At 49.1% G+C, this 12,652-nt stretch overlaps 2 protein-coding genes across 2 annotated transcripts; both read left to right on the top strand.

Moving 5' to 3' along the window:
- Positions 1–510: 510 nt before the first annotated feature.
- DCS_01992 (subtilisin-like serine protease) lies at positions 511–1,896 on the top strand (the record flags this gene model as incomplete). Its single annotated transcript, XM_040799323.1, has 1 exon — positions 511–1,896. The coding sequence occupies one exon, from the start codon at positions 511–513 to the stop codon at positions 1,894–1,896; it is 1,386 nt and encodes a 461-aa protein (XP_040660206.1).
- An 8,452-nt stretch (positions 1,897–10,348) lies between these two features.
- On the top strand, positions 10,349–10,816 carry DCS_01993 (uncharacterized protein; the record flags this gene model as incomplete). Its single annotated transcript, XM_040799324.1, has 1 exon — positions 10,349–10,816. The coding sequence occupies one exon, from the start codon at positions 10,349–10,351 to the stop codon at positions 10,814–10,816; it is 468 nt and encodes a 155-aa protein (XP_040660207.1).
- Positions 10,817–12,652: the final 1,836 nt, after the last annotated feature.

Raw genomic sequence — 12,652 nt, forward strand, 5'->3', positions numbered from 1 at the left:
TCGCCGTGCACCGCCATGCACCACCATGCATCACGCCATCGTCGCCATGTCGTTCATGTCGAAAGCTAACGCTGATGGGACAGAACGGCGATAAAGGCGTGCGAAACGTGCCTACCACAAACACAGGATGACCAGACCAACAAGGGTCTCCATCCAACCAGGTCGAGCCGGCCCACCGCCTCCACGGCCACGGCGGTCTCGACGGGAACGAATTCATCGACGGGAATCTCATCAGCCGTGCCCTCCTCATCACCGACATCTGCCGTTTCGTCATTCGTCCCGTCCACCTCGGCAGATTCGACCGCGTCAGCCTCGTCGACGACCTCACCGACGGCCTCGTCGACGGCCGTTTCATCATCGATAACGTCGGCTCCGGCATCGTCGTCGGCCCAGACGTCGCTTCCCTCCTCGACCGCTCCGGCAACGGGGACCGGTACCCAACCGGCGCTGCCGTATCCGACAAGGTCGTCGTACCAGATCAAGGGCATCTACGCCGACTTTTGGCCCAACATGAGCGACATCTGGCGCTCGAACCCCGGCGGTCAGTCCTTGTACCTCATTTGGGCTGATTGGGAGCCGGTGAAAAAAGCCCCTCCCTGCGCCGGCAACGAGCAGCAGTATGACGGCCACTGCTTCGTCATCGTCCCCGAGGTGGATGAAGCCATTCGGTCTTGGTCCCTGCTTGGCTTCACGACGACGGCCATCGTCTACGGCACGCCTGCCTGGGCACGCGGAAACCGCCCTTGCCAATTCGGAATCTACTGCGTCCCCAACGATGCCGCCGACTTTGGCCGTTTTGCGGGCATGCTGGCCCGTCGCTACAACGGCCTCAACGGCCACGGGAGGATGGCGGATTTTGTCCTGGACAGGGAAGTCGGCAACATCCGCTATTTCGACATCGGCTGCGGCTTGGGGCCCTGCGACCAGTTCGAGTGGCTCGATCTCATCGCCGAAAACTACAACGCCGCCTTCGATGCCGTTGCCGTCGAGCAGTCGACGGCCAGAGTCATGACGTCCATCGACAACAAGTTTGCTTCGAGCTTCGACGATGCCGCCCACGGCCAGCTCTCGGGCATGACCGTCCTGATGGGTGTCGCCAATCGGGCCGCGGGCCGGGCGTGGCGCGTCTCCATCAACGCCTACAACAAGCCCGAGGCCGCCGGGTTTTCCTACGGAGACTACCCGTACGTGACGCTCGGGAACATCGGAATCCTCGTCGGCTGGCTGCGCCAAAAGTTCCCGGATGCCCCCCAGCTACGGTCGGTGCAGTTGACGGAGCAGGGATTGCCGGGCCGGCCGGCCTTGGAGAGCCAGCAGAGCGAGTACCTGTGCGACGGCTTCCACAACGCGCTCGGCACGCCGGGCGTCGAAAGCTTCATATACTACCGCATGCAGGATCAGGCTGGAGACTCGAATCAGCTTGGCCTCCGCAGGTTGGATGCGTCGGCGAAGCCCTCGTGGTCGACTTGGGCAGACGCGAACCGCGTCGACCTTGACCCGGCGTTGCTCTCCTGCGGCTTCCAGTACATCCCTTACACCCTGTTGACCCTCGGCTACGACGCCGCCCGCGGCTCCATCGCGACGACGCGCATCCTCCCGGCCGGCTACGCCGTCACCAAAAGCTGGTACCTGTATCGTTCCGAGGAGCCGGGGACCATCATGGTCTACGAGTGTCACATCGGCTCCAAATCGTTCCTCACCACGCGTCACACGTGCGACAACGAATTTCCCTACGGTCCCGTGGGACGCGTATTTAGGGATCCGAGACCTTTCCACGTCCCGCTCTACACCTGCTACAACGGGGAGTTTGCCGACCACTTCGTGTCGTCCGAGGTGGACTGCGGGGGTCCGCCGAGCACGATGCTGGCCCTGCTCGGGTACGTTCGTCCGGCTTGATGACGACGGGCACGTCAAGGCAGCGTGATGCTTCGTAGTTGCATTTGGCCTGTGGCAGCAAGCGTGTTCGTGAAGTCGTCATTTGACTTTGTCGTTGGCCGCGTGTGGGTGGGTGATCTTGTGCATGGAAGCAACACGCCGAAGGCCTGCCAAGTTGTGAGCCTTTCCAACGATGGAAGTGTCTAAAGGCAGTGATGCTGATGGATTCGAAGTTGAGAGTAGTTGAGTTTGGGGTACTTGTACGTGCTGTAAGGCACACCTGGGTCGGTCCCGTGTGAGCACTTGTAACCCTAAGCCCTTTTATGCCTGCAAGAATTGTAACCCTAATACACCTACAAGCACTTATACACCTACAATCACTTGTACATCTACAAGCACTTGCACACCTACAAGCACTTACACACCTACTTACATGCACTTGTGCAGTACGGAGGAATCACTTGCATACAAGTGCTTGAATAATACAATGCTCATAGTACTCGTGCAAGTGTCCTTGCATGTAATATGTTGGATGGACCTAACGAAAGGCTAGTACCTCTTCAAGGTTATGGCCATGTCACAGCCGCCAATATAGGTTCAACCGATCAGTAAAGGAGTAGACACACCTTATACGATTATAACTATAAAATACGGTCGGATAACCTACCTAGTTAGCTAGGAGTATATATAGGGGATATGATTCCCACACACTCCTCAAGACAAGGATTTCAACCAGTCTTATCCATGTCTAAATAAGTAACTATCTTGTTGTTAGATATAATACACATTAGTACTGTACCGTATCACTTGTGCGCTGCAAGTACAGCACGGAGCAAGAACTGTCCATACATGAACTTGTATTTGATTGCACAACGCTCAACGGACAAAGGACCGCTGCCTACGCGTATGCTTCTACTGTGCTCGTGCTATGCTGATGTTTTTAATACTTGCACTCTGTACCCAGTCCGTGCATAGACATCCGTACATGCATACTTGGGTGTAAGTACGACTTGGTGTACTGTAAGAGCAGTATTATGATGACCAAGTACCCACTTGAGGAAGTTACGTGTATTATATTACTTGCACAACGTCGAACAGTGAAGGGATCCCTACTTATATTGTACTGGGAACTCACCATAATATAGTGCTCCATGGTCCGAATTGTGATTCCAGCCATGGAGAGAACTTGTCAACATTGTGTAGAGGCAACCGTGTTAGTCTTGTACACGTTGCCCGGTTGAATACGCACAAGTAAATGCAAAAGCGAGAAACGATTTAAAAGTACACCTGCTTGACTTGTTACAGAGAATTGATGGACTGTATTACTTGCAAGTACACACTGTGCGTACATGTGAGTAATATGCAAGCAGGGCGTGTGCTTCGAATTTGGAAAGCCTTCCACCTGCGACATCACAAGCAGTTGGTGCCAACGGCGTGTTAAGGGGGGGGGGGGTTCACTAAGCCATTCGATCATTCAAACGGTTGTACAGCACAGTACAAAATATAGGGTCGTACTCTGGGCATATTGTACTTGTGGTACGGAGTACCAGAAGTTGGCATCGAGTCTATTGTTATACCGTATGCTGTATGCGTATTCGTACGGTTCGGGTTACTTGTACGTAACAAACTGTGGACACAATGGATCAAACGAATTATATTACTTGCATGTAATAATACTCAGCACTGAAGGGAGTACAAGTAGGCAAGTATATTTCGGACATGCAAGTATACTTACTTACTTACTTACAGTACAATACTTATGCCTCGGTTCATGTATTAATTATGAACTTGCACCAATACACCTACAAGTACAAGCACTCCGGTGTATACAGTACACCTACGGTGCTTCATGTATTACCGTGTACTCCGTACAAGTAGTTACTTGTAATGTCCTTGTGGAAGAATTTGCTCTAATATAGGTGTAAATATCGACTAGAATGTGCTCGCTATGTGTACTTGTATTGTACTTGTACACGTGTAATAAGCTATTGAGTATTAAGGAGTACGGAGTAAGTGTACATACAGTTTATCGCCATTGTGGAGTTATAATACCATCGTTTGCACTCCGTATTATTGCTATTGCTACCATAGCCTCTCTGCCGTTATCAGTGGCCAAGATGCTGCTCAAAAAATGTACATGTAAGTACTATTACGCCGAAGGCTTTAATAAATTTCTCTGTGCACAAAACAGCAATGCTACTAGAGAAAGAAATTGCTGGACTGGACATGATATCCAATGCTATAGTACTATTCATTGCCAAGTGAGGAGCCTACCCAGCAAGGAACAAAATAGTGCAATTTGAAAGACTGGTGCTCCGTGGGGAGTGTACAAGTACTGCATATTCGGTTCCGCCTCTGGAACCAGACTGACTACTCCCGCCATATTTCGGACAATCCGGCAACAGAACCGGTACGCCACCAACGTTGCCGTATCCGACAAGGCCGTTGTACCGGATGACATACCTCTGGGTAGCACTGTCTGGCTGCTACCATGATGACGCTCCATGGCTGTGTCGTAGTTACTTGTACATGTGTGGCCGGGCGTGCGACGATGCGAGAAAGTTTGGGCCATCCAGCCGTGGGAGGGAATGAGCTTGTTCACATGGCCGCCAACCAGGGTTACAATGATGACCGGCAGCCAGTCATGCCGTAGATCATCGCTCCGGCCAGAAGAAGAATGCCGATTTCCTTTGGCACGCTGCCGACTTGTTGGACCTCCACCCACCAGGACAGGCTGGGGATTCAGGAGTGCAAGGTACACTCGCACGTGCATGAACTTTCCGTATTCGAGACCAGTCTACTTGTTCACAAACAGCAGCGCCAAGGTTAATCAATTCTAGGCACTCGTGGATTACGTCCGTGGTCCTGACCAACCAATATCCTCCTGGTGCCGACACGTTGTAGGGGGAGGATTGATAAAATGATCCAAGCCTAGGCCCTCGATTAACCGGCAAGCCTGCCGCCTATACACTTATTTTACGACTTTGAAGCAAACTTTCTATATATTTCTTGGTCGATAATGCTTGCGCTTGCGTTTCAATTGAGAAGTCCGTGACGACGCCAGTAGGCAGGCGTAAACCTTTCGATGAACGCAAACGATGAACGCTCATGTACCTAAACGTTTCTCGGGCGGCTCAGTTCAAAGGTGTTTTATCTTGAGTTAATCATGCAGAAACTGATCATCGATGCGAGTGCTTATTGAGATTCCAATTCATGCACTTGCATATTGTAATTGGATCACTGCAAGTACACGTGCTTGAGGAGTACAGGACCTGGTGCTCTTAAGAGGAGCAAGTTTAATACCATGCAACTATGTACAACTACAGTATAGTTGTACGTACTGCAAGTCCTGGCATAATGGCTAGGCGTCCAAGTCCATTTTACATGCACTGAGTCGGAAATATACCTCAAAGCCTGTTCATGGACTGAAAAAAAAAGAATATGAGAAAGAACATGACTAAATTAGTTCGATTAGTTTACGAAATATTCAGGGCGTTGATAACCCTGATGTTCCACTTTTGCACACACCATTAAGTACAAAGTCGGTACGGATACTTGGATAAATACTTTATCAAGTACGGAGTAAGTGCGTGGACTATTGCTCCGTACTTGTAGTGTAAGGTCAGTACGCTTTCCGACGTGCAATGTTCGCATGGACTGTGAGTTAGAATGCCTTGAATTATACTGGTAATGTACATGTGTTTGTAGTTGACAAGCATAGTACTGCTAGCACATCCCCTGGGCTCTGTACAACTACAGTAGGTCCACGTTGAAGTTGAGGGTACTTGTACCAGTAAGAACTTACTCGTGCAAGGACACCTAGTCGATCAATCCGTCCAATGGTATTATTACTTGTATGCCCCGTTCACCTATAGGTTATCGCAACTTAGTGTAGATGACTACTTGTACACGTTACGTTTGCGTATAAGACAAGTACTGTACATCCAGTAGCTGCTTCAGTATAACATACATGTAAATATACGCACGGGTACTTCGGGCCGCCGCGTTATCTCGTCACCCGTTCTAGAACATGCTGATAATGTAAGTGTACTGAACTACGGCTGAGAATGTTTGTACGTACCAACCCGTCGACTACATGGATGGAACAAGAGCTAGACTCGACGCTGCAATCACTATATTCGCACTTGCTAGTATAGCGTACTTATTTATCAACTAGCATATCTGCACTGCAAATTCATGCTGCATGTAGTGGCAGGTATGCAGTACTTAAACCCTTGAGTACATCCCACGTTTTGTCGACGATAACCCTCAAAGACTCCTCCCATGCAGCAAATAAGTCGCTCATCAGCCGTCCCGTTCCGAAATTGTTCAACTTCACCATGAAGTTTACCAACGTTGTTACCCTTGTTATCGTTGCTCTTGCCTCTGCTGGCCCTATTAGGCGGCCACCGAGCAAAGCTTTTATTGAAGCACTGAAAACATGGGTTGGTACAAAACAGTCTCCCCATTCACAAGTTGAAAACTCCTCTGCACAAACCTACGAAGATACAACTGCAATTGTCAGTAAATTCGAGCCTGCGACCTACCCGGGAAGGAATGGAAGTAGCACAATACAGATAGACTAATGGAAGCGTTCTGATTTGCGTTTCCTGATTTCTTACCCTCAACGTTCGCACAGGTGGGTGGAAGTAAAGGAAATATGATGTAGGGATTTCCTGCAGAAAATTGGAAGGGTTTGGGCAAGATCGGTATGACAACAATCACTACCTACTACAGCACAACAGTCATTGCCCACAATTACGAGTATCAAGCGTACCACTTCTAGCACAGTCGCTACCGAATTCTAGTAGTCGACAAAATCGTATGCAATCAATATACCAAGAGCCGTCACTCCGTTGGGTACCCGAATCCTACCTCGGAACCACCAACGCCCGGGGTACCCGGAGTATCGATAATACACCTGACGTCCAGACCTCTGCTGCTCTGGAACACGAGCCACCCGGCAAACCGGCCTACATGCAACTCGGACATTTCGATTACCATTGCGGATGCCGCCATACGATCAATAGAAAGCTAGCACCGAACAGATCAGATCAGGAATACGTCGAACACGATGCAAATAGTACCCGCTGTGTCACAGGCAAAGGTAGATACTAGTAGCCCAGCAATATATCATATGATCAAAATGCATCGTCTCAGACAAATCGGCAAGGGCAATGGATTGGATGGGGACATTTGCAACATAGCCAGGAAGATTAATGTGTATAAAGGAACCAGCTTTCCTACTTTTTGTACCTTGTTCATCTGGCTCCTCGGTCTAGAATAATTCTTCCGAGTCGGATGGCAACTTGTCAATATACTATGCCAATTGATAGGATCTACTACGGAGCTTTTGCGTTCGTTGCCTATTCAAACTACATGGGGGGTGGAGAGAGAACGTAGATAGGAGTTGTCTCGAGAGAATACGGAGTACGATTGAAATCCAGGGCTGTATCTTACCGTGACTTCAGGTCCTCCTGTTATAATATAGGGTTGACCATACCAATTTACGGCGAAAGTCATGTGGGATTTTCTTGGGCAGTTTGACCGTGTTGGCGGTAGCGAAGATTGGCGAAGGAACGTGGATAGGATATAAGTAGGTCTCAACAGGCGGCAAGGGATTTGCTTTTCGAACTCGTACGCACAACTTCAACTATCTTCAGACTGGTTAGATATGACGTATTGGAGTTTTCTCTTTTTGTTTCCTGAAAACCCGATTGAGATTGTTCGTGCCAACGAGGTAGAGGTAAGACGAAGAAAGCCAGTCCAAGTACACCACGTGCTTGTACGGAGTCTGCCTGACGGCCGTAGATTATTATTACCTAGAGACGGAATTCGGTCTGCAGTGGCTTGCCTGGAGTACACGCAGATACTACTCCATTACTTTGTCTCTGCACCACTATGCCTTTGGGCTAGTCGCTCATCACCTGCTTCGCCGCTAGCAGCCAGGATCTGATATGATCCCAGAAGAAACTTGGGTGCCCCCTCCCTCGTCAACTCGCAATCTCGTCTAATGTATGGATATGGTGGGCTTCCGCTTTATGACACACGATGAACAAGTTCATACAGCACACGTGCTAGCAGCAAGATTGAGCCCAGTAAACTTTTCCGGTGTGTGTGAAAGTCATGATTTACTTGTACTCCTTTTTCAGTCTTTATGTCCTGCTGGCTGTGAATGATCTCGGGTGGCCCGTTGTGACCCCTGTTCGCTAGTTCGTTCTGAGTCGCCTCGTTCAGTCTGCAAATTCGGCTGCGCCTGCAGGGGCTGTTGAGCTGGTCACCGCTTTGGGTCCCATGGTTGTTGTATGTGGAGAGTAGGTCGACGGTCTTGGGTCAGGGATTGAAGGTGAAAGTCCGAGAGGAAGTCTTGAAACCTCATCCCGCTTTGCCACGAGGACGGCAGTTTCCTGTCCCGATTCGCCGGGCTATTCCTCCACGCTTTGCTCGTTTCCTTGGCAATCTTCTTAGTTGGCAACGCGAATTTCTTCATTTGCGCGACAAGTGCCTTTCATTTCTTTTCACCCATGTTCACAGTCTCCAACATATCAGAGTCCAGCTTGGTTTGAGGACCTCCTGCCGTCTGCCCCAAGTAGGCTGAGTTAAGTTTCTTGTTGAAGGTAAAGACCCTATCCGGGTCCGCCACGCGATACCAACCAATAATTCGGTCGCTCTGAATCTGTGATATAGCTGCGAATTCTTTTTGCTTGTTCGGTATAATGGGACTACCCTCCGTCTCAACAAACCGCACTCTCTGCGTCGCATATCCGTCAACGAAGGACACATCCGGAACCATGGCGTAAACGTAACGGTTTTGGAAACCTTTTTTGTGTGAATGGTCGGAACCTAGTTGATAGTTTTACCTGTTTTGGCAAGTTTTTTGTAGCGCCCAAACGCAGCACAAGATTCGGTCACATTTTGTTCGCTCGTTGTCGAGATGAACCCCCCCCCCCCGGGAATTGTGCGTGTATGGATATGCTGAAGTTTTGATCCCTCTTCTCATTCATAGCCAACGGCCGCATGCCATCTCAGCCTCGGTGCGAAGAGTTAGCTTGGACTGGTTGGGGGCGATACCGTCATCTTCCATCGCGTGCGCAGTGACAAGCCGCAACATGATGGGAACCGCCACCCTCATAAGTCGTAATTGCATGTTGGCAAAAGTCGTTTAACGCTACAGTGACTTCCGACACACCAAGGAGTTTTGGTTGGTTGAATGTGGCCGTAGATATTGTCCGGTTCGTCCGGCTCTCCTCGTACCAATGCGTGCCTAGGCGTCTTCTGAACTTGAGGCGGAAACATGCCATCTTTTAGACATCACGTTGATATTTCCACGAGTTGCCTACCTTGACTTGTCCATACTGGCTCTGAAAGTACCGCGGAAGGCGATTCACGCAATCTGACGTATGTACTTGACGTATGACTCGAGAAAATTGCAAAGTTGCAATACTTGTGCAGCCAAGGCATGGTGAGGCATACGACATTGCCGATGCTGTTACCATGACAAGTCAAGGATCTTAGCTCCTACACCATTTGGCGGCGCCAACCCCATAAGTCTCTTAACTTTATACCTATGCTGCCCTACCTCGCTGGCTTGAATGGGCACTTGGTATGCTCTCATTATAGTATACTCCTAACTATGGATGCCAGTTGAGAACCAACCCTATTCAGCAACTTGCCAACCCAAATCGGGTTAACAAAAAGCGCGAGGGAGAGGCGAAAATTCCAGTTCCTACAGTAACAGTTATTTCTTGCAATTTGAAGAGGCACAATTGGAGGAATCACACGAAGAAACAACGACAGTTGGGTGAAGGAGCTTCTGTGATTGTTAGTAATAATACAACCACGTGCCTTCGAATCCTTGCCAAGCCAACGTTTTTCACTCGCACTGTTAGTACTATTCATCCGGTTTGCCTTCATACCTCGGTACAGTTTCTACAGTACATCCTGTGGCCAAGTCCATATATACGCCATAGCGAAAAGCAATATAAAAGATACTCAGTGTAATCATTGTAGTGATACAGAGGAAGGAAAGCTGCAAAATGAAACCACACAGTCCTATCAGCTGTCGATCTGATACCAAAATACCAAGTCATACCTACTTTCTTGGACAGTAGTTGCGCCATACCTGATCGTGCTGGTGTGCGCTTCAGTCTAGATTTGGTAAATAATTACACCGTACAGAGCACGGATGCCTGTGGTCAGGCAGAGCAGAGGCACTTATTTTAAGATATCTTCATTCACAAACATTTACAAAGTGGTTCAGAATATATCCCCCCAGCCTTCAATTGGTACTGCTGGTCTCACCCCTCTCAATGGCCTCGACGTAAAGTTTCTTCGACTCTCCCGACTTTCCTGCCTTGCCCGACTTTCCTGCCTCTCCCGACTTTCCTCCCTCTACCCACTCGCCTATCTCCCTCTTCCCCTGCTCCGTCTTCTTTTCCTTATACTTGTCCATTAGGATGCTAGTAAAGACTATATGAGAGTGCGGCGCGCCAGACGGTTTGATCACTGGCATCGCTATTTCGCAGGGTACTTCCACGTGGCGATCCTTGCCACGGCAATGCTTGTCGGAGAAGCCAGTATACTGGCTACACTCATTGCACTCCTGCCATTTAAATATCTCGATAGGCGTTCCATCTTGATTGTAATCCAGTTTATCCAACGCCCACCCGTATTGCAGCCTAATCGCATTAAGGTCGCCATGAGAACAGGACGAGTCTTTCTGTTTTATTTTCTGGAAGCCGTAGCATGCATCCTGCTCGCTGTTCTTGCATTTTATCGTTGGCTGAACCCGACAGGTGCCTTGTACTATCGCATAGAACGACAGGGTCTGAATAGTGCAATGATGGCCCGCTTCACAGGAATGTTCAGCCGTGATCTCCCTTGTTACTGTTCTTTGCGTCGTTGTCTGTTCGCTAATTTCATACCCGCCCTCCGCGCTTAATGAAGCGCCCATCCCAGGATTGAAATTGTGTGCTAACTTGAAGTTGACCTTCCAACCCTGCGTCGTCGATTTCATTGATGCCGTTGAAGTCTTTGTTACGATTTTGGAAAGGGTTTTCTTGTCTTGTCCAGGTTCCACGTTCACCGAAACCGAGGCATCCGTATGAAGAGTAGCTCCGTAAACCGCTTTCGTTATATTTTTCAGCTCATAGCGGTTGAAAAAGTATGTTGTCCCACACGTCCACCAATGTGTTGGGAAACACGTAGATTCAGCTGCTAGTTGGACGTCCCGGTATGGTTTGGATTCGATATTGAGATATATCCTGTCGAGTTCATGCTTGTGCAAGTCTACAAAAATTCCAACTTCATCCTTAACCGCTTCCTGAATGCTGTTGAAATAATGACCGTCGAAGCAATGAACTCCTGTTGCAACAAGGATGAGAGAGAGCGGTCCGAGTATTCCCATACTTGCCCGAATGCTATTTGTGCCGTCGATTGATATTGCTGTAGTATTGCAAGCATGTAGTTTTCCATTCGCCAACCATCAAGGCGAGACTGGAAAGCCAGCGGGTCTTTTGGTTTTTAAGTCCTCGGGCAGACCTGCCGAGTAATTTGGATCATGCGGTCAACGCAATCCGAGACATGAATTTCTATTAGTGCAGCCTCGATCGTAGTTGGCGGGTTTTCGGTCGTCTAGCGTACTCTATGGTGATGGTTAGTGTCACAACACTTGCTCATGATTCCCTAGTTCATTGCTCAAGTCACCCTCCCATTTCACTCTTTGGCCAACTGTGCCTCGAACTAAAATTTGGGACAACTGGGCCAAGGAGGCTAAGTAATTCAGCTTCATGCTACCTCTTCCTTCTAGTCATCCGTTGAAACCCCGATCAAATCCCTCCCCCTGCCTGGGACGGGTTGCGAGACGTCATGATTTACAGACTTATCTTTCGCCAGTCCAGACCAAAGTCGGGTATTCTTCACGCGTCCCGTCTCTTGACTTTATCATGAGTGTTGAGCGCGTTCACTCATGTGTCACTAGACCAGGAATTGGCTGATACTCTACCCTTTTTCGATACCAGGGAAAATGATACACACCTGCTTCCTATATTAGTGTCTGTTAAATCCCATAACTTTCTGCTGTGGACCACAACCTGGGTGTAGCGGCCGATAATGACCGATTTGCCAAATCCAGCAATGCCACTACCCTAATAATAAGACGGTCTATTTCGAGTTATGCGTTACGTCCCAAGTAGGTAGTGCTCAAGAACACCGTAAGACGATCGTTACCCACAAGTGTAGCTCCGAACGCTTCTAGCTTCACCCTAGGAATAATCTATTCCGATGTGCACCGCCGAACACGCACCACGACCAGCTCATGCCTGTCAATTTGCTCCAAGTTGTGGAGCAAGGATCCTACCATGTGCCTTCACGTCCACGCCTAGCCTGATTTTTTTCACTCGCGCGGCTTCCATACAACTGAGCCTGCCTGCAATAACTGCAGCTACATGTATTTTACTTGCGTTGTATAAATTTTGGAAGCCTCCAATGTAGTCGCAGGGGTTTATAGCTAGCTACTCCAAGGGCTGAAGACGCATCCTAAGTTAAAAATTTGGTAAACGATATCATTACAACACCAAGGCGATGATCGAAAACGCACAGTATAATCTAGCGGGCAAAATAGGCCCGGCCAATGCGGCGGCCTCGGCAGTCAATGCCGTGCCAGATCGCTTACTCGGCAGAACAGTCGCCTGAAGGTTTTAAGATATCAACGCCTACGCTAACCAGCGCAACGGAGCAACGACGAATAATAGCCTGACCAACACCATTGTGGCTAATA

Source organism: Drechmeria coniospora, chromosome 01, assembly GCF_001625195.1.
Source record: "Drechmeria coniospora strain ARSEF 6962 chromosome 01, whole genome shotgun sequence".
Classification (NCBI taxonomy): domain Eukaryota; kingdom Fungi; phylum Ascomycota; class Sordariomycetes; order Hypocreales; family Ophiocordycipitaceae; genus Drechmeria; species Drechmeria coniospora.